The 27,865-nt window shown below is 44.4% G+C and overlaps 3 protein-coding genes across 4 annotated transcripts; 2 read left to right on the forward strand and 1 right to left on the reverse strand.

The window, feature by feature from the left end:
- The first annotated feature begins 10,323 nt into the window (after positions 1-10,323).
- LOC4345119 (uncharacterized) lies at positions 10,324-13,603 on the forward strand. 2 transcript variants are annotated; one of them, XM_015792917.3, is made up of 2 exons: positions 10,324-10,448; positions 12,902-13,603. In XM_015792917.3, exon 2 carries the CDS (start codon positions 12,930-12,932, stop codon positions 13,221-13,223), a length of 294 nt encoding a protein of 97 aa, XP_015648403.1. In that variant the 5' UTR covers positions 10,324-10,448; positions 12,902-12,929; the 3' UTR covers positions 13,224-13,603. The 2 variants fall into 2 exon arrangements, with proteins under 2 accessions (XP_015648403.1, XP_015648404.1); XM_015792918.3 differs by lacking the exon at positions 10,324-10,448 and adding an exon at positions 10,858-10,995.
- Positions 13,604-17,075: 3,472 nt separating this feature from the next.
- LOC4345120 (uncharacterized) lies at positions 17,076-20,249 on the forward strand. The gene is made up of 5 exons (XM_015795531.3): positions 17,076-17,424; positions 18,158-18,375; positions 18,767-18,895; positions 19,645-19,776; positions 19,871-20,249. Exons 1-5 carry the CDS (start codon positions 17,100-17,102, stop codon positions 19,982-19,984), a joined length of 918 nt encoding a protein of 305 aa, XP_015651017.1. The 5' UTR covers positions 17,076-17,099; the 3' UTR covers positions 19,985-20,249.
- A 252-nt stretch (positions 20,250-20,501) lies between these two features.
- Positions 20,502-23,344, reverse strand: LOC4345121 (receptor-like protein 46). The gene has a single exon (XM_015795530.3). It carries the CDS (start codon positions 23,222-23,224, stop codon positions 20,918-20,920), a length of 2,307 nt encoding a protein of 768 aa, XP_015651016.1. The 5' UTR covers positions 23,225-23,344; the 3' UTR covers positions 20,502-20,917.
- Between the last annotated feature and the right edge of the window lie 4,521 nt (positions 23,345-27,865).

The following is a 27,865-nucleotide window of genomic DNA, read 5'->3' on the forward strand; positions in this document are numbered from 1 at the left end:
GCAGGTTCGTCGGATCCACATTCATTTTTTGTGCTCCTCATTCACTGAGCCAGTGAGCCCTATATCAGAGTTTGAGACATCGAGTTGTGCTGTTGTGGTGCTCCTTATTCATTTGTTTTTTTCTTTTTGCATGTGTGGTAGATCTGTGAATCTGTGATGAATTCCTCTCATGCAAGTAGCAGCAGCTTCAGCTTGTGCAGTGCGTGTGTGACAGTCATCTTGTGCAAGTAATGTGTGTGACAGTGTGACTTTGTCAGTACGTGCAAGTTTGTGGATGTTTCTCGTTATGGTATTATTAATTATTGATCTTTGCAAATGTAACATGCTCTATTAGAAAAAATAACAAGTTATATTTCTTCGTTGATTTGTGAAGGTCAGTTTGAGGGGCTTTTATGTTCGGATTAATATTCGTTACCGTATTCGTTTCGATTCGTATTCGCTCCGTATCTGTATTCGATAATATTCGATTCTGTTTTCGTATCCGGGTTTCCGATTCCGATTTCGATTCCGAGAAAAAAAAATATGAAAACGAATATGATAAAGGTAGTTTCCGACCGTATCCGGTCCGTTTTCATCCCTAGTAGGTCGTCTAGTTCGATGTTGTTCTTACGGTATACGTGTCGGACCTTGATCCCATCAAACCTCTTCTCTAGCTTCCTGACTTCTGCGAGGTACTTAGATAACTCGGGGCTAGAGCACTTGTAGTCTTTGTGCACCTGGTTCGCGACTAGTTCTGAATCCCCTTTCACGATTAGTCGCTTGACTCCAAGTGTGGCTGTTGCTTTTATCCCAGCAAGTAGTCCTTCGTACTCGGCTGTGTTGTTGGTCGCCCTGAAGTTGAGGTGAATTGCATGCTTGAACTGATCTCTCGATGGTGATGTCAAGATGAACCCTGCCCCTTCTCCTTGGCTGTTGAGTGCGCCGTTGAACGCCATTGTCCATGTCTCGCTGTCCGTTTGACTGTCTGACCTGTTCTCAGGCATAGTCCAGTCGATTACAACATCAGTGAGGACCTGGGACTTAATAGCTGTTCGTGGCACAAAGTGGACATCAAACTGGCTTAGCTCGACTACCCATTTCGCAATGCGGCCGACAACGTCTTTGTTTCTCACGACTTCTCCAAGGGGGAAGGAGGAAACAACTATGACTATGTGGGCTTGAAAGTAGTGGCGTAGCTTTCTTGATGTCATAATTACTGCATAAAGCAGCTTTTGATCTGTGGGTATCTTGTCTTCGCATCGTGGAGAGCTTCGCTGACGTAGTAAACCTTCTCTCTCTTGACAACAATGACATTACTCACAGAATATGGCGTGGCAGCGATATAGAGGAATAATTCTTCATTAGGTTGGGGAGCAACAAGTACAGAGGGATTTGACAGGTAGCGCTTGAGCGCGATGAACGCATCTTCGGCTTCCTGTGTCCACACAAATTTGTCTTGTTTCTTCAGCAGGACAAAGAAAGGTTGTCCTCGCTCTCCCATCCTAGCGACGAACCTGCTCAGTGCCGCCATGCATCCAGTTAGCTTCTGGATTTCCTTGAGTCTTGTGGACGACTTCATGTTCTCGATCGCCTTGATCTTCTCGGGATTTGCTTCGATCCCTCTTTCGGAGACGAGGAATCCGAGGAGCTTGCCCGATGGTACTCCGAATGTGCACTTCTCTGGGTTGAGCATGAGGCGATATCGTCGGAGGTTGTCGAACGTTTCCCGGAGGTCATCGATCAATGAGTCGCTTGTCTTTGTCTTGACAACAATGTCGTCGACGTAGGCCTCGACATTGTGTCCGAGCTGGTCATTAAGTGCCCCTTGAACCGTGCGCTGGAAAGTGTTTCCTGCGGTTATTAGTCCAAACGGCATCTTGACATAGCAGAATACACAGAACGGCGTGATGAATGCTGTCTTCTCCTCGTCCTCTTTTGCCATGCTGATCTGGTGGTAGCCGGAGTAAGCGTCAAGAAAGCTTAACAACTCACAGCTGGCCGTTAAGTCCACCAATTGGTCTATTCGAGGAAGAGGGAAGTGATCCTTGGGACACGCCTTGTTGAGATCGGTGAAGTCGACACACATCCTCCACTTCTTGTTGGCTTTGCGCACCATGACTGGGTTGGCTAACCACTCTGGGTGGAGAACTTATCTGATGAAGCCAGCTTTGAGAAGCTTGTCGAGTTCTTCTCATATGGCTTGTTTCCGATCCGGTGCAAATCACCGCAGTTTTTGTTTTACTGGTTTGGCATCGGGTCGCACCATGAGTTTGTGCTCGATCACCTCCCTAGGGACTCCCGGCATGTCGGACGGCTGCTAAGCAAACACGTCTGCATTGTCGCAGAGGAAGGTGATGAGCGCGAGTTCCTATTTCTCATCCAGTGACGCCCCGATCTTGACGGTCTTGTCGGGGTTGGCACTGGAGAGCGGGACGATCTTGATTGCACCGTCTGGCTTCGGCGTCTTGTTGGTTTTGCTCACTTTCTTGGGCGGCTCAGCTATGGCAGGTGGGTTGGGAGTGTGCTCGACCATGTCGAGGCTCCGCTTGTCGCACTGCACCGCCAGTTTCGCGTTTCCCTGAATAGTGATTGTTCCCTTCGGTCTAGGCATCTTGAGCACTTGATACGCGTAGTGAGATACGGCCATGAACTTCACAAGTGCAGTCCTCCCGATGATGGCATTATATGCTGTGTCAAACTTAGCGAAATCAAAGGTGTGAAAGTGCATTAATTCCCCTAGTGGTTTTTGGTGATTAATGACAAATGTGGTTAAGGGTCTAATGAGTTTATTGAGCTACTTTCAGGTGCATTAGTCCAAGGCGTGGAAGAAGATGTCGTCACCTAGCCGTTATACATATACAACTCGTTTCCAGCTCGTTGTTAGCCTCTCCCAAGTGTTTCTTGCCTTCTCCACTCAATCTAGAGCCTAATTCTTGTGAGAAAGAGAGATTGAGAGGGAGAGAAGAAGATTTGGAGAGGTGTGAAGACTAGGAACTTGGGTGAGCACTTGGAATATCTCGTGGGCTGTCATCTCGGTGCTTATTACTCTTGGAGATGATCTCCTAGACGGTTAGGTGTCGCCCGTGACAATTCGTTGCATATTGTGGATGTCCCGGGTAAGTTTGTGAAGGATCTCCTCTCCTCCGAAAGGGAACGAGGTAAGTTAATGAAGTTCTTATGCTGAGATTCTAGAGGTTTTCCAAGTAGAGCAACCTACACTTGTGGTGGATTTCTAGAAGTAGGTTGAGTTGGATCTTGGTGGTCACTCAATTCTAGAAATTTGTCTAGGAGTGTTTGGGGTTGAAGGCTGTGGATTTCCTCTGGGGTTTTTGCACATGTGAGGCAAGGGGTTAATCGAGACCCAGCTTTTTGGAGCTCCTCAACGGAGAGTAGGATCGCAAGATCCGAACTTCGAGAAAAAATCGCTCTTATCTCTTTCTGTGATATTTCTGTGGATGATTCTGTGATCTATCCTCTGCTTAAAATACCTGTGCACCTTCTTGTGAAGATTGGCTTAGTCTCCTGTTTTGAAATTTGAATTTCATCTCTGTTCTGTTACCAGGAAGTTCCTGTCCTAGAACACCGGAAGTTCCGGGCCTGGCTGGCCGGAAGTTCCGGAGTTCCTTACTAGGAAGTTCCGGGTCTATTTGAATTTTACCGCCGCGATTTGTTTTTAAGTTTTCAGGGACAGCCTATTCACCGCCCCCCTCTAGGCTTCATCAGCGCGTTCAAGGTGATCTGTTCGGAAGTTGTTTACTTGGCCGAAAGTCATGGGTAGCGTGATCTTGCCCAATGGCTTGGACGACGACTCAGGAGTGATTCCATGAAAGGGTTGATCAGTGGGTGTCAACTCGCTTCGTGGGATCCCCATCGCGTCCAAGGTGCTAGCGAAGAGTAAGTTGATGGAGCTGCCGCCATCGATGAGAACCCGTGCGACCTTGATATCCTGAATAGTGGGCTCAACCACGATCGGATATCGCCCTGGAGTAACGGCAGTCTTGGGGTGGTCTGCTTCTGAGAACTCGATCTTCTGCTCTGACCACTTCATCTTGGACGCAGCCCCCTGCCATGTCGAACAAACTTCGCGCTCCACTTTCTTGTACTCTCGCTTTGAGGAGTACGCCGTGGAACCTCCGAAGATGTGCGAAACATGGAGACCGGAGTCTGGGTACGCTGAGTCTGAGTCCTGAGTAGTCGCTTCGGCGGCCTTCTCGACTACACGTACTCGCTTGCATTTCTCCAACGCCAGTTGCTTCGTGAGTGCCTTTTTAAGATGAAATAAGTCTCCAGAGAGTGCTTGTCCGTCTTGTATATAGGGCACCATATTTTCTTCGTGTCGTCGCCTTGTGGGTTTGGGTGCTTGGGCGGGTCAACGTGTTCTGCTATGAGAACCTCCGTTTGCGCTTTCTGTTTCCCACTCCTGCGAATCTTTTTCTTGCTTGACTCAGGCGTGTCCTTGGCTGGTTTCTTCTCCTCTCCTGTCTTCGACTTGTCGTTCTTGCGTCTCAGAGCGTCGTCCGCGTGAGCGCATCAATTGACAATCTCGAATAACTTGCAAGCAGTTGTGATATGCCTTGTTGCCAATTCCTGGGTTGTGTAGCGATCTCGGACGCTAGACTTGAAAACGCGGATTACAGAAGCATCGGTGATCTCGGGGATCGTATTTCTGCACTCATTAAATGGTTGAATATAGTCCCTCAATGATTCGCCCGGATTTTGCGTTAGCGCGTGTAGGTCGTCCTTGATCGCGTGGCGCTTGTATGTTCCTTGGAAGTTAGCGACGAACTGTTGCCACAGATCTGCCCACGAAGAAATTGAGTAGGGCGGGAGGTGAACCAGCCATGAACGTGCAGATCCCTTCAACGCAACCGGCAAATAATTCGTCAATGCGTTGTCGTCTGCTCCGGCAGCATAGAGTACTGTAGAATAGACCTGAAGAAATTCTTCAGGGTCGGTGCTTCCATCGTATTTCTCTATTGCTCCCGGTCGAAACTTCTCAGGCCATCGAACATCTCACAAAGTACGAGTGAAAGCCTTGCACCCACCGCCAGGGGCAGTAGGTTGTCGGCGATCATATGCTCATCGTGGATGTCTGTCCGATGATGAAGATGACGAAGATGACAATGATGATGATGAGTCACTTGGTTCCGGGGCGCGATTTCGAGTATGATGCTCGGGTTCTTGCAAGCCTCATCGTCGCCCATAGTTGTTGTCCCGGCGTCGATCTCCGTCGTCGTCATTGTCACGGCGTCGACCTCAACTGGTATCGCGCGGCACCCGCTGCTCGCGTTTAGTATGTTCGCGGCGGTTGTGGCGATCATCACGGTCTCGGTTCTCGCTCGGACGTCCTCCTTGTTCTTCGTTCTCGCGATGTCGTGAAGAGACACGATGTTGGGAACGGTTTTCGTTATCTTGAGTGAGTCGCGCTTCTCGGCGGCCATTTAGATGGTCACGGAGATCACTGGTGCCGCGAGGTGGAGGGGTAGCTTGACGAGGTGGCGTCCACTGATCAGGCTGTTCCCCATTAGCGCCGCCGGTCGGCGGTTGTTCTGGTGGTGCCCTGGCGGCGGCCTCTGCGAACGCGTTATTGAAGTTAGCCACTGATTCCCGTAGTCATTCTGCCCATTGATCAAGATCAGTGTTCAGGACGGGATCGAAAGGGCTTTCGTTCAATATCGCATTGAGGGTTCTGATATGTTGGGCCGGTGTCGGTGTAACCGATTGATCCGCCGTTCCCGTGTGGCCGCCTCCAGATGTGTTGGTTCCATCGATAGCATACACGTCGCGTGGTGTACTTGTCGATGATGAGGCCTGGACTTCGAGCAGATGTAGGACAGATGGCTCATAGGGATCGATATCGATTACCCTGACGAATCGATCTGATGTAGTCGCCGCACCTTGTTCCTTGTCCTCATCTCTAGGAGAGATTCGTGACCGCTGGACCTTAGGGGGTGACGTCTTAATGGCGCTGAGAAGGACCTTGCAGCTGGAGAGGTCGTGAGTCTTTGCCTTGTGGATGGGACAATAGACATCATGAGTTGGAGAAGTACGTTGAATTCCACGCTCTTTGCAGGCACGGACTTCAGCTTGTACGTTGAGGAAAACCGAACAAGCTTGCAAGGTGTGCTTGCTAGTCCTGTGGATGGGACACCAAGCTTTTGTCGCCCCGGAAGTTGTCCTTGTCGGCTCGTACTTCTTGTGGGAAGGATAAGATTTGACCACATTAGGATCTTTCTCAGGCTTGGATGTTGTCGATTCTCCGTTCTCCACTTCTGCGGGAGGATCTTTTGACATGGAGTCAACCGGGGTCGTAACCACGCCGTTCTCGCTCCCGATAATTGCTGGGCCAGTCGAGATTGGCATTGTGGTGTAGAGCGGGAAGACGATTTCGCCGACTTGAGTCCACACCAGCATCGTCGAAGTTGAAGCTCCTTGGTTGATGCCAGTGTTGACGCTATCGTCGAGAAGGCTTGAAATCATAATAGTAGAACCTTGAGCACCAAGTTCCCCTACCTGATGCGCCACTGTCGACAAGGGATACCCGTAGACCGGATATAAAGGGTATTGGGGTCCGTTGGTACGAGGATCGACGTAGTACGACATCAAGCAAATAAAAGATAAGGATTATACTGGTTCAGGCTCCTTGGTAGGTAATAGCCCTAATCCATTTGATATGAGATTATATGATGGAAACCACAAATTACAAAGGGAATAGCAGAACTCGATGATACCGACGAGACCGTAGTCAAGTTGGTCCGACTAGATCTCCCGACGACTTGGCTCCTGCACGCTCCGGCTCCGTAGGCTATGGTGGGTGTATTGGCGGTGATATTCGATGTCTTAGGTCCTACCCAGGGGGTCCCTTATATACCGCGGGTCAGTTGATCTCCAAGTAGGACTCAGAGATATCGTACCCCTCACGATACAGTAAAGACCCAGTCTTGTCTGAGTAGAACTCCTTCCATCCGTAGATACCATCCCTATCACGTGATAGATTTTCTTAATGTATACGGAATCTATCCGTATACGCGCGGGTATACCGTATCAGTGTACAACGCACATCCAATGATAGAGGGTATACCTTATCCGTAACCCTGATAGTAGCTCCCGACTTCTGCTTAAATGAGTTCATGTTACCGATCGCGGCTTCTGATGTCGGAATTGTTGTCACTCTCATCTAGTCGATCTCGCTTTCAAAAATGGATTAATCTGATTTTTTTAAGTAACTTTCGTATAGAAATTTTTTACAAAAAAATACACCGTTTAGCAGTTTGAAAAGCGTGCGCGCGGAAGACGAGGAGGAGGAGTTGGGAACCTGCCCAAACGAACAGAGCATTAGAGAGTTATTCTAATATGCAACTCTGCATGGTAGACAAGTTCATATATAGGAGTTGCTGTGCATAATTAAATTTGCATAACGAAACAAACACAGCTGGCAATGGTGGCATCATCACTGACAGTAAGCAAATGCATGCTGCAGTTTAGCACCAAGTTAGTGATAAATCGAGCTTAATTAGCACTAGTGTGCGCATCTTGGTGCACCGAAAGGTTAGGTCACTGCAGTCGCTTGCTTCCCCAAGGAGTGACTGAGTGAGCCAGTGACCCAGTGACCCACACGATATATGTTGGAGTCGGACCAAAACATTCCTCCAGATGTCGGTGCTTTTATAGAGACTCTTCTCCCTTTTTTTTATCGCACCACAATTTAATTAACAACAATAAATATAATTAATATGAGTCTTTTATGACTTATGAGGTATAAAAAAAAAACTCTGTTGAGTTTTTATTAGCTTGATAATTCTCATATCTCCCTCTCCCTATCTCTCTCCGAGGGGTAAAATTTACACCGAACTTAGATAATATCTCTCTAAAATGGAATTACCAGCATAGTATTAAAATTAAAAAAACAATTATTATCTAAACATTTCTAATCATCTAAAATGTGGTCAACTTATCAGATAATTACTCCCTCAACCTAGCTTGAAACAGATTATTGGCCAAATTATAAGTGGATTATTAACTACACTATTTTAGAAATAGACTAAATATTTTGATAAATAAATGTAACTGATAGCTTCTAAGACATCTAAATAAAACAGTGGAAGGAAGTTTTATAAGGAAACATGGAAAAAATAATCTGTGACAATAATTTGGTGAAGCAGGTGAAAATAATAATGCAATATAATGTTGACATAAACCCAATGTTTGACTACTCATCTTATTAAAAAATCAGTGTAAATATGCAAAATATATGAGTGATAATTTTAGTAATAAAAGAAGTCACAAAAAAATAATGTAAATAATATTTTTAACATTACAAATAGTCAAATGGCATGCTAAAAATCAACAGTAATTACAATTTTTAAAAAGAGGTAGTAGCATTATGAGAAAATCCCGTCTCCAAACAGGCAAACATGGGTTGGCCACCTCTTTGTCGACCAGCTAGAATTTCCTTTCCGTAAAAGCCATAAATCATTATAAACTCCGTGGCTTGCATCTTTGTGATATGATGCATCTCTTCTTCTTTATCCTTTTAAAAAAAAGGGCTTAGAAAAGTTTATTAAGCATTATTGTCTGGTATATAGGGGCATTCAAATTATGTCTTGGTCAGCTGTATTGTGTTGACCACTTCACCAGAATGTGATAAAATAAACAATGGACTTGCCAAAAAAAAGTTTGACTGGTCCAAAATAAGTACGGAATATTTGATATATAAGGGCATTCAACTGCGTACAGACCAAACTTCCCCAATAAACAACTCAAAAAGATGCTTATAGTATTAGCAATTGTCTGCTCTCTATGCATTTTGCAGTTATACTTGGTATTTGCAATTTTGTATTTTGTCCCCCACTTCCCCAGAAATTGTAAGAAGTTTTAATAGCCTTTGATACGCACATGCGTGATGGTACTACACTCGAATCGGTGGTCAAGGGTCTCTTATTCCACTATAAATAGTGTAGTTTTATTAGAATTGCTAGTTTAAAAAACTATGTGGTTCAATGCTAGTCAATAATAAAGGGGGTTGGGGATATGTCTCATCACCTTATTTCTCATTTTAATTTATTTTTATTTTTATTTTTTAAAAATAAACTTATGGTTGTATGTCTTATGACAGAACCAACAAGGAAAATAGACAAAACAAGCCAGCAAGAAGGCTAATCATACCAACAAGTAGCATTTTAGTACTTACATATACACAACCCTAATTCGTGATGTTTCTCAGAATTGTCTTTGACATGTTAATGGTATAGATAAAATACCCTTTCTATCTATAAATATAAGTATTTCAAGCATTTAAAATTTAATCATAAATACAAGAATTCTTAGAGAACTACTTATCCTATCAATCAGTATTATTTAATTTTTTTATCTTACCTCAATCACCTTCTCATCTCTAATCATCACTCATTTAAAGTGAGGTACAAAGTTTTATCAACCTTAATCTTTATTAAATAACCCAAAAATAATTATATTCATGTAGAGACAGTACGTCACAAAAGTGTCATCTAATTAAACACGGTTACACGACCACGTATGCCCATTTGCCTACAAGAAACCAAGCCATCAACTAGCAGCCTTGAAGTTCATACCCAATAATTTCTCAAACATTACTTTTGTCTGTTTCTTAAGCATTGTTTACCAAACAAAATAAAGGCAAAGAGAATTGGCAGAAAGAAACATGAGAGAACACAACAACAATCCTAGAAAGGGCCTATCCGTAATAAATGGTTGTTTAGATTCAGGCTAATTTTTATCCATCCGAAATATTGCTGACCTCGAATATTTGGTTCGATACGAATTTTCGCTCAAAGTAGTTCAAATTGAATAATACTAATTTTGGTTATACAAAAGCTTACTAATCTCTACTATTATAAAAATTGAAGATATTTTTGCCGGTACTTTAGTATGTCATCCGTGTATGAGTTGGTTTTAACTTCGTTTACATTTTGAAAATACATATCCGTATTTGAGTTTGTTTTTAAGTTTATTCGCTTTTGTAAATACACAAGGAGTCGTATAAGATCTCTTTAAAAAAACTTGCATGCTAACTTGAGGCTATCGAACTCCTAGTTGCAGCTCATGATTTTCTAAAAAAAATATGGGTCTAAGAGAATTCTCACAGTGAAATTTCAACTCAACTAAATCATAAAATAATAGTAAGATTAAAATAACTTTCCCCGTTGCAATGTATTTGTTTTTTTTCTAATATTTAAAAAATATAACTGGCTCGAAACCAAATAAGCTCTCGCTAAATAGGAAGAAACCAATTGCAATAAATAAATTAGTCCAATGCAATACCACCTTCGTCTCCATTTTTAACCCACCCTCTCTCTCTCTCCTCTCATTTTTCTCTCCCACAAAGGCACAAACCGCGTCTCCCTCTCCCTCTCTCCGCCCATCCATCCTCCTAGAGAGGGAGCGCGCGCAAGGAGGAGGAACAAGGGCTCCTCGGATCGGGACCAGCTGAGGTGAGCGCTCGATCATCTCCCGTTTTCTCTCCTCGGATCTGACCATCTTTCTTGCCTTTGTTTTCTTTCTTTTTTCTTTTCTTCTTCTTCTTTTCCCCTACCTGTTCTTGGTCGATCGGGGATTTCGCTGCCGTGAGGCTGACCCTTCTTGTGGTGCGGTGGTGGCAGTGGGTAGGATGGCTGCTTGATCCCCTTGATTTTAGTATTTTATTTTATTTTTCAGATTAGATGCGTAGTGTAGCTCGTACCTCGCATTGCCCGCCCAATGCGTGTTCTTCGTTTTCTTTAATTTGGATAATATATGGCACTGAATTTATCAAGTTTAAAAAAATGTCATCGTATTTTGCTTAACTTTGTCACCATCAAGTACACCTAGAACGAAAATTTCCAAAATTAGACGGAACATTCCGAAATATCGTATTATAGAAGTTGCCCTCGCGTATCTTCCCCCTTTCCCTTGGCGTAAAAGAAAATCTCCGGTGTCGTCTCCTCCGCTCCTTGTTCCCAAGACGAGTCGCGGCTGAACAGGGGAGGGGAGGGGATCCTGGTGAGCATCCACATCCTCTTTCTGATTCATCTCTGTCCCACCGGGAGTACTTTTGTCTAGAATTTGCTTGCGTTCCTTCTCTTCTAGATCTGGAAGAAGCTCTTCTCTTGTTAATTTTACAGAGAGCCTTAACCTTAATACCAGTAACAGTTTGTTTGTTCCCCCAAAAAGTTTGGGGATTCAACGAGTTGTGAGTTTCTGGAATTGGAGGGACAGAGGATTGGCATGTTGATTCTTGGTCCGAGCATGTTTACCAATTGGCAGGAACCGGCATGCGGTTCAGCACTGAACTGTAGCAGGAGATGAGTTTCTTGCCTGGATCTGGAGCCATCATCAGTGAAGAAAAGGAAGATTTCTTCAAGAATTCAATCACAAGTGAGGTTTATGCGGTTCCACTGTTGACAGGGATAGGGATAATGCCGCATGATGGGTCGTTTTCAGTACAGAGTGCACACTGATGAACGCTGTGGGTTCCATTGTTCCACCTATGGAAATTCCACGGTCGAGGCAGAGAGAAAATGGCTCATGTGTGGTGACTGGTGGTTCTGTTCCACTATGTTTTTTGTTCTGACTTTTTCCCCTCATCTGAAGCTCGTGTTAAGGTCATATATGGTTTGGTAGTCCTAATTGTCATGTATTAATGGCCAGATGGATTGGTAGAGTAGTATGTTTGAATTTCCTATGTTCTAATAGCTGAATTTGTTAACTTGGACTTAGATGTAGCTACAAATTATGGCCTAGAACAGCTATATCATTATTTCCCGACCTGACAGAGGAATCTAGAGCTTGGCTGCAGATTTAGTTGAATAGTGTGATAGTATCTCTGTGTTTTTTGTTCATTGCAGTGATGTATTTAGTGTTTCAGTATGAGCTATCATTGATTACAAATTTACAATATAACATATTTGAAGCGTTTGGACAATGTGATGACGAGGATATATTTGACAAATTTACAATATGCTGATGTACTTGTGTTTCAGTATGTGCTGGTAACAGAAAAGGCATAATCCTATCACTTGTTCACTGCCATGGGAGCTGATATACAATGATTTTTTCCTATTGATGGAAAATAATATGATGCTCCAGATTTATGTTAGAATAAGATGCTTCTCTATTTATTAAAAAAATGGAAATATAACTAGGCAAAGCCATGTAATGAAGAAGATATGGATGTTTGTCAATATTCATGCACATTGTGTTTGCATAATGAACCAAACCATTTTTAGAATAATCTCATTTAACATATGTTATTGATTGGCAGGTGCATGCTTGAAAAATGTGAATGTGTGTAACATTAGTGTTTTTGTATGTTTTAGGTTGGATAGGTATTTTAATGAACCATTGTAATAGTATGACAGGTCCATGCCCTTTAATGTCATGTAATATTCGTACAGTAGAGGATAATTGTTTGTTTCCAGTATTCAGAAGTGTTGATTCAACTATTTGTCCATTATTAAAGGTCTACTGTAATTTAGAAGTGGACTTATTTTTGCTTTCTTGGTAAAAACTTGAATGATAATTTCCTTGAGTAAGATCAAGACGTATGGAGCTTGCTACTGATGATATCTAGACTAAGACGGTATAATTTAGTAAAACTGTTACTGTTATTATTGGCGATGTTTCAGTTTAGCTTTAGGTAATCAACACATGTGCATATCATATTTCTTTAAGATGTATCTCGCCAAGCATAATTTTTCAGTGGCAACTTGCAATTGAGTTCTTGTTGAGTTGACCTATTAATTTATTATCGCGCCATATAGGCATATGTGTGTTGAATTGAATGCTTGAAGCCTTGAAGCATGTTATTTTCATAATGCAATCTTTCTAGCTAGTATGTACTATGTAGTACTAGTTTGAGAATATATGTGTTTCCTCATCTTTTTTATTTTATTTTTCTATTGGACAGGATTTGAACAAGTCAGCTTGTCGCCACCATGGTTCTTGATTCATTATCATCTCCTCACAGGAGGTCACAGAACACATTTTTTCTATCATCCCCAAAGAAGCTTCAATCATCGAAGGATGATGTTGGCAGTTGGTCTGCACTGGTTGAGCGGCATCGCTTCCTCTTGACAACACTAGTGGTTCTGGTCTTTCTGTGCACCATCTATCTGTACTTTGCAGTTACCTTGGGGGCACCTGATGCTTGCTCTGGATTAGCGGGCACTGAAAAGGCTGTATGTCGGGCAAAATCTGCTCTTCGACATGGAAAATTGAAATTTTTCTAGCGCTGTCGTGCATACTCTCGAAGACCAAGTTACTGAGGCTTACAATGCGCTCTTCAGGTCACCCACAGCTTATTCTTCATACATTGAATCTGTATATTTTGTGGTGGATGTATTGCTTTGTATTCATGTTGTACTTTGTTGAGAGACCTGCTATTCAATAGTTGCAACAAATCTGCTAGTGATAGAGAGAATTTATATGTTGTGTAAACGGTACAAGGTAGGTCATCATATTATTTTTTGTCATGGTGTACTAAAAACACCATGCCATTACTAATCCATCCAGGAGACCCTGATACTGTCTCCATCCTGGCATACTGTAATTCATTTGAAACTGCATGATACTATCAAGTGTTAGTAGTGATTACCAAGAAATTTCACAATCTTAGCTTGTTCTTTGGTTCATTTTTGGGTTTCTATCTCTTTTCTTGAGATGCTGCGGATGTTCGCCTCGTCATCGTCAGGCTGTATATCTACTGTAAAATTTGGGGCATTTGCAAATTTGCCTCCGGTTTTTCCAATTTTGCAAGGATGCCACTCGAATGACAGTTCTAGTGGTATTTTGCAATTTTCTAGTGGTGGTTTTGTAATAACGATTCAAAGTAGTGGTGCTTGTGTTCAGTCTTCTGCCGTACAGCAGCAAAAGTGGTTCTATCAAAAGGTACTATTCCCCTGTTCCATAATACTCAGTTCCACAATGTAAAACTTTTTAGCATTACTCATATTTATATACATTGTGAAACGGAGGAAGTATAAGCAATCCAAGCATTTAAAATTTATCTTAAAATATAAAAAAATTTGTGCCTCATACCCGTAATAAGGGACGTCTTATTTTACTCTCCTTGGTAATCTCTGAAAACCCATGGGACAGGGTTTAATGAGGGATGCCAGTCCTTTTACTTACTCTCTCGTCCTAAAATATACTACCTCCTACTTACTCTCTCGTCCTAAAATATACTCCCTCTGTCTTATAATATAAGAGATTTTGGGTGGATGTGATATATGGTATAATAGATCTGGACAGACGGTCTATCTAGATCCGTTGTACTAGAATGTGTCATATCAACCCAAAATCCCTTATATTATAAGACGGGGGAAGTAGTAATCTAGTAATTGTTTCATTTCAAGATATATACAATTGAAAGATAGCAGAAGTGGCTCAAATCTATTGACAGATAGTAGTGCAGACAGTGGAGGGCCAACTGAAACAAGATGCTTCTGTCGTCTTGCCATGTCAGACACTAAGCAAGATGCATAATCTTGTGACCACTGCAACCACCGATGATAGATGCTGTTTGGATTTGCTGTCACCAGGGACTTAATTATGGGGTTAGGCTTTGTTTGGATGCTAAGAAGATCCATGACACTCCACTGGAGCTCCAGATCCATCACACATCCCCTGCTTAACCACTGACATTGATAGTGATAGCTCACTGGTTTAGGGTTTAGGTTTTGATTATTCAATAATGGATATGGTCTATTCAGTTTCACCCCTTCGGTTTGCAATTTATTTTACCTTTCTCAGCTTTCTTAAAGTCCCCAATTGGCCCAATTCGGCATTCGGGTGTTTTGATTAAATTTATGTTTTGCAAGCTTTCTTCCGGTTTTGTTCGTGTAACTTTAGCCATGTTTACGTGAAACTTTAGCTGTAAATTCATAAATGAGCCAAATTAGTGACCAGAAATCTCACGAATCTCCGCTTTTTCTATGGTTTTGTAGCACCTCCAACTCTTTTAAAACAGGGCCTTTAATATTGCTTGGATTCGTAACGAAATTTGGATGGGCTTCAAACACAACAAATTACAGCCCAGCCCAACAACACATAGCACAGAAGAAGGAAAAAGTACACCGAAGGTCCCTCAACTTGTCACCGAGATAAAAAAACGTCCTCAAACTGCAAAACCAGATATCGAGGGTCCCTTAATTTACTAAAACCAGTCACAAGTGGTCCCAAGGCAGTATTTCACATGGTTTTATCCTACGTGGCGCTGGTTTTGTCCACCGTGGCGCTTTGACCTTGGTCTTCGTTGCTGAGTCACCATCGCCACGCGAAGCTGGTGGGACGGAGTGGGGCAGCGATGAGCGGACACGCGGGCGGAGTGGCGGCACCCGAAGCCGGCGGGGCGGCGGAGCCAAGCGGAGGACGCCAGCCTCATCGTCGTCATCTTCCGGCGTAGGGCGGAGGACGCCAGCCTCATCGTCGTCATCTTCCGGCGTAGGGAGGAGGCGCGGGAGCTGGAGCCGGAGGCGGAGGAGGGGCTCCGCTAGAAGCCGCTGCTGTAGAACCGGGAGCGCATCATCTCGAGCTCCAGCTCCGACGCCGCCTCGGCCGCGTCAGTTTAGCCGCGCCCCCACTCCGCCGCCGACGCCGCCTTGTCGTCCATCATATCGAACGTTGACGCGGCCGCGGTCATCGCCTTGGCACTCCCCGACAGCGACTCGTCCGGGGCGGCCCTCCTGCAGCCCCACCGCCCCCTGCGGCGGCCTCGGCTCTTGCGCCGCCGCTTCATGACCCGCCGCATGACGCCGGCGGGGAACCTGACGGTGACGAGCAGCAGGATCGCCGCTCCCTTCCTCCTCCTCCTCCTCCTCCTCTCTCTCTCAGGGCGGCCAGCAGCGGTCCACTTCGTCCTCGACCTCGCCGGCGGCGGCGAGCTGTTCTCCTTGCCAGCGGTGGCAGGGGCATGGGCGAGAGAGGATGAGCTCGAGGAGGATGGAGAAGGCAGTGGAGCGGCACCGCACGGGCCGCTGCTTCCCCCGCCGCCAGCGCCCGCCCGCACGCCGCTCCTCCCCCGCCGCTTGCGCCCGCCGGCCGTCCCCCGTGCAATTGCTTCCCCCGCCTGCGCGCGCCCGCAACCACCTCCGCCTCCGGTACTGAAGCCGCCATTGTCGTCGTCTACTTGTCTTCATCCACCCCCAAACCGTTGTTGCGCCTAGATGTGCGCCGCCGTGTAGCCACCCCTTTCCCCTCGGGCGCCGATCGCCGCGCCGCGCCGATGCGCTCGGCCATTGCCCAAGCGGAGCCGACGCCGCCGCTGGCGCCCCCTCCAATCGGCGCCCTGACCTTCTCCTCCCGGCGCCACTCCCTTCCCTCCCTCCCTCCTCTGCCCGGCGCCGCCCCGATTCCTCCCCTCTGCGCCGCCTCCCGGCCGCCCTACCAAGCCGCCGCACCGCGCAGCCTCTCTCCTCCTACGCGTGGCTCCTGCGCGCAACCGCGCCGCCACCAGGCTCTCTCTCCCTGCCGCCAAGCTCTCCCCCTTCCACGCTGTCGGCCCCCTCTTCCCCACCGCCGCCGGCCATCACCTGCGTCGCCGGCGCCCATCCTTTGCTGCGCGCGCGTGACAGCGTGCGTGAGGAGGAAAAAAAGGCAGAGAGAGAAAGAGAACGGCAAAGAGAAGAAACCGTGAGAAAGAGACAAAATTAAAAGAGAAAGGAAAGAAAAAGGAAGTGGGACCCCCCTGACTCCTCCTCCCTGTGAAGCCATGAAGGGAGAGAGATGTGACGTGGCAACTTGACACGTGGGGCCCACGCTGACTCAGCTGTCACGTAGGCTAAAACCGGGCTCAAAACCATCGAAGGACCTATTATCACCGGTTTTGGTAAGTTAAGGGACCTTCGATATCTGGTTTTGCGGTTCGAGGACGTTTTTTAATCTCGGTGATAAGTTGAGGGACCTTCAGTGTACTTTTTCCACAGAAGAAAGTGGAACGAAAGCCCAACCAAATTATTATCCAGGCCCAGCCAACGGCGACCACAAACCGAGCAGATAAGCCCATCCACAGATCGGGTGGCTCCCGTTTGCCGCCTAACGGCAACCTCCCCACCCAAAACCAAACGCCGTCACCTCTCAACCCCGCCCCAACTCAAAGCCTCTTCCAAATGGCCCTCACAGCCGCCGTCTCCGTCCCCTTCGCCGTCACCCCTCTCCGCCGCCTCTCCTCCTCGACGACGACGAGGGCTTTCAGCTTCAGGGTGTCCGCGGCGGCGATGGCGGCGGCCGCGAAGACGGCGGTGCAGCCGGCCGTGGTGGTGGGCGGGGGGCGGGTGGGGCAGGCGCTGCTCTCCATGGGCCCGCCGGGAGCGGACGTGCTCGTCGGCCGCGGCGAGAAGGTGCCGGAGGACGCGCCCGGCCCGATCCTTGTCTGCACCCGCAACGACGACCTCGACGCCGTGCTCGACGCCACCCCGAGGTCGCGGTGGCGCGGTACGTTCGTCCCTCTCCCGGCTCTCCTCTCCTCTCCTCTCCGTCTCCCGCCTGGCAGCCGCGCCGTCTCCTGCTCTGCATTGCTTCTGCTTGTTAGCTGCTCTGCGATTCAGGTCGTTCGTCAGTAACTCAGTATGCGTTTGATTGGTGCCTGTGGTGCATCGCTTCGTTTTCACCCGAAAATGCGGACGGCTTGGACGAATTTAACCAAGTTGTGCCGTGAATTGGAGTATTGTTGTTGAACCCAATTTCTCAAACTTGCTTAGCAGTTGAGTTCAGTTCAGTTCTTCTTTTTGTTTAGTATAGAGTTTGCTATTAACTGATGCCCGATAGTCCAATGGAAAAAAAGTCCGGATCTATTTCTCGAATGGGTGGTCTTGGGAAAGCTGGTCATAGTTGATGTATTATGAACGCGATTGTAAAGCAAATTCGTTTGGTGACTTTCAGATTGGATCAGCTAACTGACAAGAATGCTCAGTAGGTTTCAAAAAAAAAAAAAAAAACAAGAATGCTCAGAATTCCGGATATTGGATATTAGACAAACAGACATATAGTGCTTCAGAAGTTTAATCCTTAGCACAGTTGTCAATACATTTCTACGAACGTCATCCTTCCTAAATAGTATAAGTGTTCACTTTCTTCTTATGTATGAGCTGATGTAGCATGAGCCCATTTCCCTCCCAGTATTGGTGTGTGCAGTGTGCTGGTACTTTCTGAGCTAACACTAGAGCAGATTTGGTGTTTTTCCAGAATGGAATGTTGGACCCTTGGTTTGAGAGCAAGGGACTAGTGGATGCGAACCAGGTGTTGGCCTACTTTGCCGTGTCGAAGCTTGGTGAGCCACCAGTGGATGGGATTACTGACACTAATCCCGAGGGGCTGACTGCTGCATTTGGAAACTGGGCTCCAGCCGTGGCTACTCGCCTGCAAAATGGCGGGCTTACCTGCAAGGTGGGTTTACACAGTTACATTAGTTGTACTTCTAGCTGATGCTCATAAATTGCAATTCTGCATGCCTTCATCACAGATTACCATCATTTCTACTAAGATTTGACTGTAAATGCACAGTAAGGTGAAGGACCATTGATAACAAAGTGCGTAGCAAAAATGCACTCACATCTTTGTTTGTGCTTACAGCACATTGTAATGGACAGTGCGTGCACGTCATAAAATACTCAATTGATTAACAATATATTCTTGTCATGTCATGTGTAAGATTTTAAATAAAACGAACAAAATTCCAACGGTCAACAAAAAATAATGAACCCTGTGCTGTTATATACTGACAAGCATATCCATTAGTTGTAAGTAATCCTGTTGTGATTGCCCACTGGAAAATCAGGTACTTGAAAAAGAAGCATTTCAGAAGCAAATGCTAGAGAAACTGATCTGGATTTCAGCATTCATGCTTGTTGGTGCCCGTCATCCAGGAGCTACTGTTGGTGCGGTCGAGAAAGAATACCAATCTGAGGTAACCCTTATTCCTTAAACTTTAATATATATTCTGTGTTTCTTTCTCTCCATTAATTTGAAGCTTAGAAGGCAGTAAGTTCCCAACACAACAAATTTGTGAGGAATCCCTTCTTGTCATAACACAGAATCTTCGAGATCCTCTGCAATATGCTGGTTTCTACCAAGGCATATATTAATTGCAAGCAAAAAGAAAAATGAAATCATTATTTCCTGATTGTACTTCCTGCATAAAATTGTCTATTGTCTTCCATACTTTATTCGTCCACTTAAGATAATAGCTATTTATGATTTAGTTTACTTTGGTAATTTTGATGGGAGTGCCTGAAGATAGAGACACAGTTTTACGTGCAAGACAGGATTTGTCAAGAGCAGGAATAGTGTTCACACGTGACCAATAGTAACCAGTGAGGTGTTTGTTATCTTAGAGATAAGATTATATCTACTCTTGTTAACTATGTCCTTAGTTTTATAGATAAATTTCTTGTGAATCAAGTCATCTCATCTATAAAAGGAAGGACTAAATCTCTTCTCATTGACCAGACATGAGTAAACAAACAAGTCCCCTGTCTCTAAACTCTAGGTTATTCTTGACCTACGTCCCCAACCGGTGTGCTACTTTGCCTAGCCGCCATTTTTACTTTAAGTTGCCACCATCTAATCTCTCTTCGATGAATACTATCCCAATTGTGTGAATCAAGGTTCACAACATAAAAAAAAAACATATTCATTTATATTTTGTTCTCACAGGTTGCCAGCCTGATAGCAGAATTAGCATCTGCTGCAGCTGAAGAAAGGGGGCTTACATTTGATGCAGGCATAGAAGAGAGACTTTGCGCATACTCCAGAGCTGTTGCACACTTCCCAACTGCTGTAAAAGAGGCAAGTCCTGCCTATCATAAGCTATCTATATAACAATTAAACATTGCCTATTCTAGTGCCTTTTAAATTAAAATGTAAGCTTTCCATGGAGCAGTTCAAGTGGAGGAATGGATGGTTTTACTCTCTCACCGAAAAGGCGCTTGCACAAGGAAAGCCGGATCCATGCCCACTCCACACAGCTTGGCTCAAGGAGATTAAGGTCATATAAAGAACTTTTATGTACAGAAGATGTGTGGTTTCGAGTCATGTTGATGTTATCCATATAGAGAAAATCGCATAATCTGATAAACTACGTTAGGTGCCTGTTTGATTTGAGTTTAGTTAGCCTGTTATATTAGTAATTTACATGTCACCTGTGTCACAATAAACCTTTCTATGTGAAAAATTGAGTGCTCAAGCTGGTCGTTATAAACTTATAATGGTCAAAGTTCGTGATAGGCACCATATACATATAATGTTTGCTGTTACTAGTATCTGCTGGCTATATTAACAGTAAATGCTACGCTACGTACTACTGTTATGCTTCTGTACTGAATAGTAACTATGCAATATCTAGACCATCCAATCAGGATCCAACTGTGGCTACAGCAACTGCTACAGTGTTTGGCTTATTCGTGGAATAAGCCAAACGGCATATTTGCAAACAAGAAGTAATTTGTGAATTAAACTTTTATATACGTGTTCTTAGCGACCTAAAAGCAAAAGCTGAAAAATAAACTTCGATGAAAAACCCCAAAATCAGCTTCAAATTTAAGGTCGAAAATTCAAATTTTGGCTTATAAGCATAAGTATAAACGAAAAGATGAGGCTGCACTGGATGCCAAATTGATTATTACCGAGACACAACTTATGATGCTTGAATAACTTACAACCACTTTTATCCTTTTCCAATAGTCTCCTCACACAGTAATAATCAATGGTTCCCTATTATTCTCTCCTCATCCTCTTTTAACTTTTGAGGTGACGCCTCGTGTAGGTTATTTTCCCCAGTAGCATTATACAGCTAAACTCAAACCTTCTCCACCTCTGCATCTTCAGCTAAAGAACTATTGCAATTATTTCACGCCAGAATGACAAGAGCACATTTCCTTTACTTCTCCTGATGATCACACCTCCACAGAGTTACATGAATAGTTGGTAATTATTCAGATTTTGCATACATGCAACAAATCTTTTGCATAATCTTCTTTTGTAGATGATCAACTTGGCCAAAAAAGGCAAATCTCCAAGGCTCAAACAAAAGCAGTACCCCGAACCACAGCCAAAATCCGAAGACCAGCCCAGCTAATACGGAGTAAAACCAGCTTAGGATTTCAAGTTCCTGGCTGTCTGTACTTCCCCCTATCAATGCTGATGTAGAATTTGAACCATCTGAACATGAAATGTTCAATGGGAAGCCACATAACCCAAAGTTGTTGCTATAAATTGATGGATCTGCAAGCGTCCGGAGTTGATAACCAGATGGTATCTCACCTGATAAATGATTGTTGGACAAATTTAGTGAACTAAGAGACATCAAATTTGAGATGCTTGAAGGAATAGAGCCGGAGAGTTCATTCCAAGAAAAATCAAGAGACTCGAGGATCTTCAAATTGCCAATCTCTTTAGGAATAATGCCAGATAGATGATTTCTCGACAAGTTTAGGAACCTCATGCTTTCAAGATTGCACAACTCCGAAGGAATCTCATTGGAGAGATAGTTGCTTGATAGATCAATACCTGCCATGAGTGCAACCGTTCCTTGGAAAGTTTGGTTTTGCCTCTTCCAGTTTATGCCAATTCGGTCTGTGTATGTGTAATCAACACGCCCATCCAAAATGTGGTGTTGGACTTTCCAAGGCAAGTTCAGTTCAGTTTTTGGTTGTATCATGGATGTAAAATTTCCAAAACTTCTCGGTATCGAACCTACTAAATTGTTCATAGCTAGGTCCAACAATTGAAGATGGGAGAGTTGTGATAGTTCCTTCGGGATACTCCCATTGAACACATTAGATCGCAGAATGAGAAACCTCAGTAAGGGATTGCAAGTTCCAATCCATGAGGGAATTGTGCCAGTAAAATGGTTGCCACCAAGATCTAGAATTATTAGCCACTTGCATCCCTTTAGGACCATTGGATATCCCCCAGTGAGGTTGTTGTTAGCAAGATGCACCGATTCCAATGATGAATTAGGGTAAGCCGACATCGGAGGAACCTCCCCAGAAAAGGAGTTGTATGACAAATCCATGAATACCAGGTCCTGCAAGTGCCATAGGCAACTAGGGATCTCTCCATGGAGATGATTGTTTGACAGGTCCAAGATTTCCAGAGAATCCAGCTGACAAAATGTCAAAGGAAATTCTCCCGAGAAGCTGTTGCTGGCCAACACAATGGTCACAAATTGCCTACTGCCAAAATCACTTGGTATAGTGCCACTGAACCTGTTATTGCTGAGATCAAGGCCATAGAGATTCCTGAGGGATGATATGGATGCAGGAACCTCACCCTCCAATCGATTCGTGCCGACGTCGATGGTTCGCAACGCTGTCAGGTTGAAGATTTCCGGTGGTATCACGCCTGTGAAGCCGTTGGAGAAGAGATCCATTACCAACAGGTCTGTCAGGTTCCCCACGGAATTTGGAATCGGCCCTGTCAAGAAATTATCCGCTAGCTCCAGTGCCTGCAAGCTTGCCAGCCTTCCGATCTCCGCCGGGATCTCGCCGGTGAGCTTGTTCTTCGCCAGGCGCAAATACTTCAGCTTTGTCGTGTTGCAGATCGTCGGCGGGATGCTGCCGGTGATCGAGTTGTTCTGAACACGGAATTGTGTGAGTTCTACCCAGTTCGTGAACAATTCTGAAGGGATGTCACTGTTAAGCCTGTTTCTTGACACGTCGAACACGGTCATCTTCCCCATGGCGGAGAGCGACCTCAGGATAGGACCGTACAGTCCATTGGAGGACAGGTTGAGGTAGCTCAGCTGTTGCAGCGTCGCCGGCGACAATGGCAAGACGTCCAGTATGTGGCCGGCGAAGGCGTTGTCGGAAAGGTCAAGGTACGTCAGGTTGCTGGCCCTGGTGGAGACGTTCGCTGCCACGACGCCGGCGGTGATGTTGTTGCGGCGGAGGTCGAGCTTCGCGAGCGCCGGGAACGCGGCGAGGTCGAGCGCGCGGAGCTCGCCGTGGAGCCCTGCGCCGGGGAGGCTGAGCTCCGCGACGTGGCCGGCGGCGTCGCACGTGACGCCGCGCCAGGACGAGCAGGCGGAGCTGGAGGTCGCCGGTGACCATGTGGTCAGCGGAGACGCTGACGCCGCCGCCGACAAGGTGGATTTCCACCGGAGGAGGGATTCTGCCTCGCCGTGCTGGATGATCGTCGAGCTGGAACACGGCGGCGTCGACAGCAGCAGAAGCAGAAGGGAGATGCGGAGGGGGATGATGGATTTTGATGCGTGTGTTCGTGACCGGAGAGCCATCAGTGGCACATCGTGTTCTTGGGATTACTCCCTACAGTAGAGTAGACGGATGATGAACTGACAGCGGGTCAAAGATTTGGAAGGAGTCCATCTTGCGAGACTTGTGGTACTAGACAATTCATCCTCATAGTTCCTGTGCTACTGTTATTTGACATCTCTATCGAACGGATAACGCGTTAGTTAGAGCAGGTACAATAGCATACTGCTAGCTATAAACAGAAGATAAAAGATGAGAGAGAAGACTACAGATTTATAGCCAGCTGCAGCACATACTCTAAAATACATGTGTGTATGATAGGTGAGATCGAGATATGGTGCAATTGTTACTACAACTGCAACTTTAGCAGTTGCAGTGCAGCCGATGGATCAAAAATCAACGGCTCAGATGACAGGTAAATACTGTTCATAAAATACTATAGCAAATTTGTACTGTAGCGATTACTGTAGTATCAATGGTACAACAGGATGACAGAGTGAATCGGAGCGTTGGCTCCATCGATCCAACGGTTATAATGTGCTCCGACTGCTAAAGTTGCAGTCGTTACTACTACATCACCAGATCTCAATTCATGATATGTGGGACTAGATATTAATTGTGTAGTATATGTTTATAGGTGATTATTATATGAATTAGCTATTAAATTGACCATAGATGATTTGAAGCCAACAGTTTGCTATACTACTCCCTCCATTTCATAATGTAAGACTTTCTAGCATTGCTCATATTCATATACTCTCTCCATTTCAAAATATAAGTCATTTTAGCATTTCTTATATTCATATATATCTAGATTCATTAACATCAACATGAATGTGGAAAATGTTAGAGTGACTTACATTGTGAAACGGAGGGAGTAGATGTTAATGAATCTAGACATATATGTGTGTGTCTAGATTTATTAACAACTATATAAATATGGATAATGTTAGAAAGTTTTAGTATTAAACTTGCTCTTATGCCTCTCTCGTTGTTGTGCTCCAATAAACTCTGTTTAAGACAGCACATGAATCCTCTTCGCTCCAATCCTAACCCCCGTCACATTCTCCCCCATCTAATCCTAACCCCAAATCAAAGTCAGATCCATCACCATCGTCATGACGGCCGCCCAAAAAGAGAGGTAGATGGTGCTGACCATATCTAACTTCTCCTCGGATTGGTAAGGGGCTGTTTCCCCGAAAACTTTTCCCAAAAACATCACATCGAAACTTTGGACCCATGTATGGAGCATTAAATACAGATAAAAAGAAAAACTAATTGCATAGTTTGTATGTAAATTGTGAGACGAATCTTTTGAGCCTAATTAGTCTATGATTAATCATACTACAGTAACCCATATATGCTAATGACGGATTAATCATGAAATTAATTTTTTCATTCGTGCCCGAAAACTTCTTCCGATATCCGGTCCAACGTCCGATGCGACACCTTAAAATTTTCATTTTTCAACTAAACAGGCCGTAAGTATCTGAGATTGTACACGTTCCTGGCAGATGACCATGTGATTAGAGGAGACACTCTGCGTCCGCCACCAACCAGCCGACTTTTGACACGCAATTCACAGGACAACACAATAACCATTGTACTTTCGTAACGACGAACGGATTCTTTTCAAGCAAAGCAACAAAGATTTATCCTCTTTCGTGGAAGAATCCTGATTGTTGAAATGGCAAAGATAAACAACACCTCGGATCGACGGAAGAATGCTGAAAATTACCCCAAGTACCAACTATATGATAAAAAAAAAATAACCCACATGTAGCGGACGAGAGCCTAGCAATCAACTGATTGGGTCCAAGAACATCAGTGTCTATCAGTGTTTATCAGTGTCTAATCGACAGGCATGCGAAATTTTCTGAGCATGAAGCCCGCGTACAGTAGCAACGATGGCAAGGTAAAGCAAGTAACAACGCCGCGGGAAGGTGATTTTAAAGCAATGGGACTACCTATTTCAGCAGGATGGTCAGCGGACGAAGAAAGAGGCAACAGCTGTAATATCTTTCCACGAGAGATGCAGCAGTTGTGTCCACCAGATCTTGGGCGTACACAAAAGGGACAGATACCCAAGTTGCAGTCACGAGAACTTAAGACACAGAAAGAAGAGGAGGAGCATGAAATGTGATTTAATCAAATCAAACCGATGATACCCACAAATAAGACATTAAAGGAGAAGTGCATTAATAAGGGAGGATATGTCAATTGTGGTCTTGAAGATACACTCGATGTGCTTATGGATGTGAATATCGTGTTTGAGCTCCCCCTAATTTTTTTTCAACACCTGATATAGAGGTCACAAAGCTCGTTCTTGGTTCAAATAACACTTTGTCTGAGAAGCTAAAAAAACTAAGTGAGCGCCTAAATTAAAGGCTCTAATTAACATATTGGTTTTATAGTGGTTGATGGAGGTTAATATTTGTCACTTCCATTCTATTCTAAATTAGGCCGAAAGGAGAGTGAATTAATGAAAACTAGCATAGGGCTTAGTGGTTTTTATGGGAGTTGGCTAAGGCTAAGGGTGTTTATGTCTATAGAGATTATTGTTGGAAGTAAAAAACCATGCCTACTACTTTTTTGTGTTGTTGATGTTAAGTGTAGTGTAATGTTTTATTAGGTCGTGATTGGATTCATGATAATTGTTGCATCACATATACTTTACATCAATGTTTGATGCAATGGATTAATGCTAACATGGAGGTGGTTAAGACCGATAACTCAGCTTGTATCACCTTGATAGACACACCGGTTGATTAGCGGAACAACAACATGCAATACTTGATAGGCAGATATTATCAGACTATGATTAATATAGTACTAAGGATGGTTTTGTGCCGATACAAGCTAAACCGGTTATTTTAGCTCGACTTAATAATCTGTCTTTGTAAGTGATAAGTAAAAAAGATAGTATTTAGTGGTTGCCAATGCGTACTGAGTATTATTTAGAAAAGAACCATATGCATGAAACTTCATAACCACCATCCAAAGCGGATTCTCCGCACATCACCAAACTCCTCAATTGTTTCATGCATATTATTCTTTGCAGAATGATACTCCGCAGTACGCTTTTGCAAACACTTTATACTATCTTTTTTACTCATTATTTATTAAGTCGAGCTACACTAGCTGGCTAAGCATGTATTTGTACAAAACCATCCTTACCAATACTAACATAATCGTAGGCCAGCAAATCTCTACCAATCAATCATTGCAGTCGTATTGTCAATCAACCGCCATGTCTATCAAGGCAATGCAAGATGATTTGTCGGCCTCAACCATCTCCACATCGACATCCAACTATTGTATCAAACATTGATGTATAGTAGAGGAGATACAATAGTTTGCATGAATTCAATCCTGACCTAATAAAATATTATACCTACCCATAACATCAAGAACATAAAAAGCAGTAGGCATATAGTATATATATACTTTCAACAGTAAGTTTCATAGACATAACACAACACCTTAGCCTCAGCCAACTCTCCCAAAAAACCATTACACTCCATGTTAGTTTCCATTAATTCACTCTCCTTCTGGCCTAATTTAGAAAGGAACGAAAGTGGCAAAATATCAATACCATCACCTCCATCAACCAACATACAGCCAATAGGTTAAAACAGAGGCTTTAGGTGCTCACCCCATTTTTCTGAATTTTCAAACATAGCATTTTTTGGACCAAGAATGAGCTCCACGACCTCCACTCTCATGTGTTTGAAAATCAGCCGGATGCTCAAACACCATCTTCACATCCATGAGCACATCCTGTGTATCTTCAAGATGATCGTCGACATTTCCTTCTTGGTACGCTTCTCCTTCCATGTCTTATTTGTGGGTGTGTCGGTTTGATTTAATTTGACCATTCCTCACGCTCATTCTTTTCTCTCCTTCTAAAGTTCTCGTGATCGCTTATTCTGCCCACATTGCTTTCGTGTACGCCTAAGATCTGGGTTTTGGTTGCGTCCCTAATGAAAGGATATTGTTGCCTCTTGAAGAAACATGTTTCTTCGCCCGCTAACCATCCTGCTGAAATTAATCATTCCATTACTCTATACTCCCTCCGTCCAATAAAAAAAAACAATCTAGGATAGGATGTGATGTTTCTATGTCCAGATTCATTGTACTAACACTACTATAGAAACAATTTTTCTATACAAGGGCCCTATAAGGTTGCAGGCTGACCATAACTGGTCGCGCCTTCGAAAATCAACCTATATTTTCACATACGGCTCCTTAAGAGGTCCGCATGCAAAAATCTATTTTCGTATGCGGACCTCTAAGAGAGTGATATGCAAAAATAAGTATTTTCCTCGGTGGGTCTCTTAAATGGTCGCATGAAATGTATTTTCGCAGGCGGGCCTCTTAAATATTCGCCTAGAAGTCTGACTTACTTCCTTTTTTCCCTCAGCACTTCAATTTTTTTTTGAAGTCATCGTTATCTCCTCTCATCTCTCTCTCTCTCACCTCCTTCCTCCTCATATTATACTTCTCTCCCATTTCTCACCTTTTCTTCTCTCTCCCTCAACTCCCCTCCTGGGAACGGCTAGTGGCGGGCACACGGTAGCTAGCCGGCCGCCCCCGCCGTTGACGCGAGGGAGACGGCCCTACCCCGCCCTCGAGAGCGGCGGTAGCGGGAGCGAGCAAGCCGG

The sequence above is a fragment of the Oryza sativa genome, chromosome 8 (genome assembly GCF_034140825.1).
Source record: "Oryza sativa Japonica Group chromosome 8, ASM3414082v1".
Taxonomy (NCBI): Eukaryota; Viridiplantae; Streptophyta; class Magnoliopsida; order Poales; family Poaceae; genus Oryza; species Oryza sativa.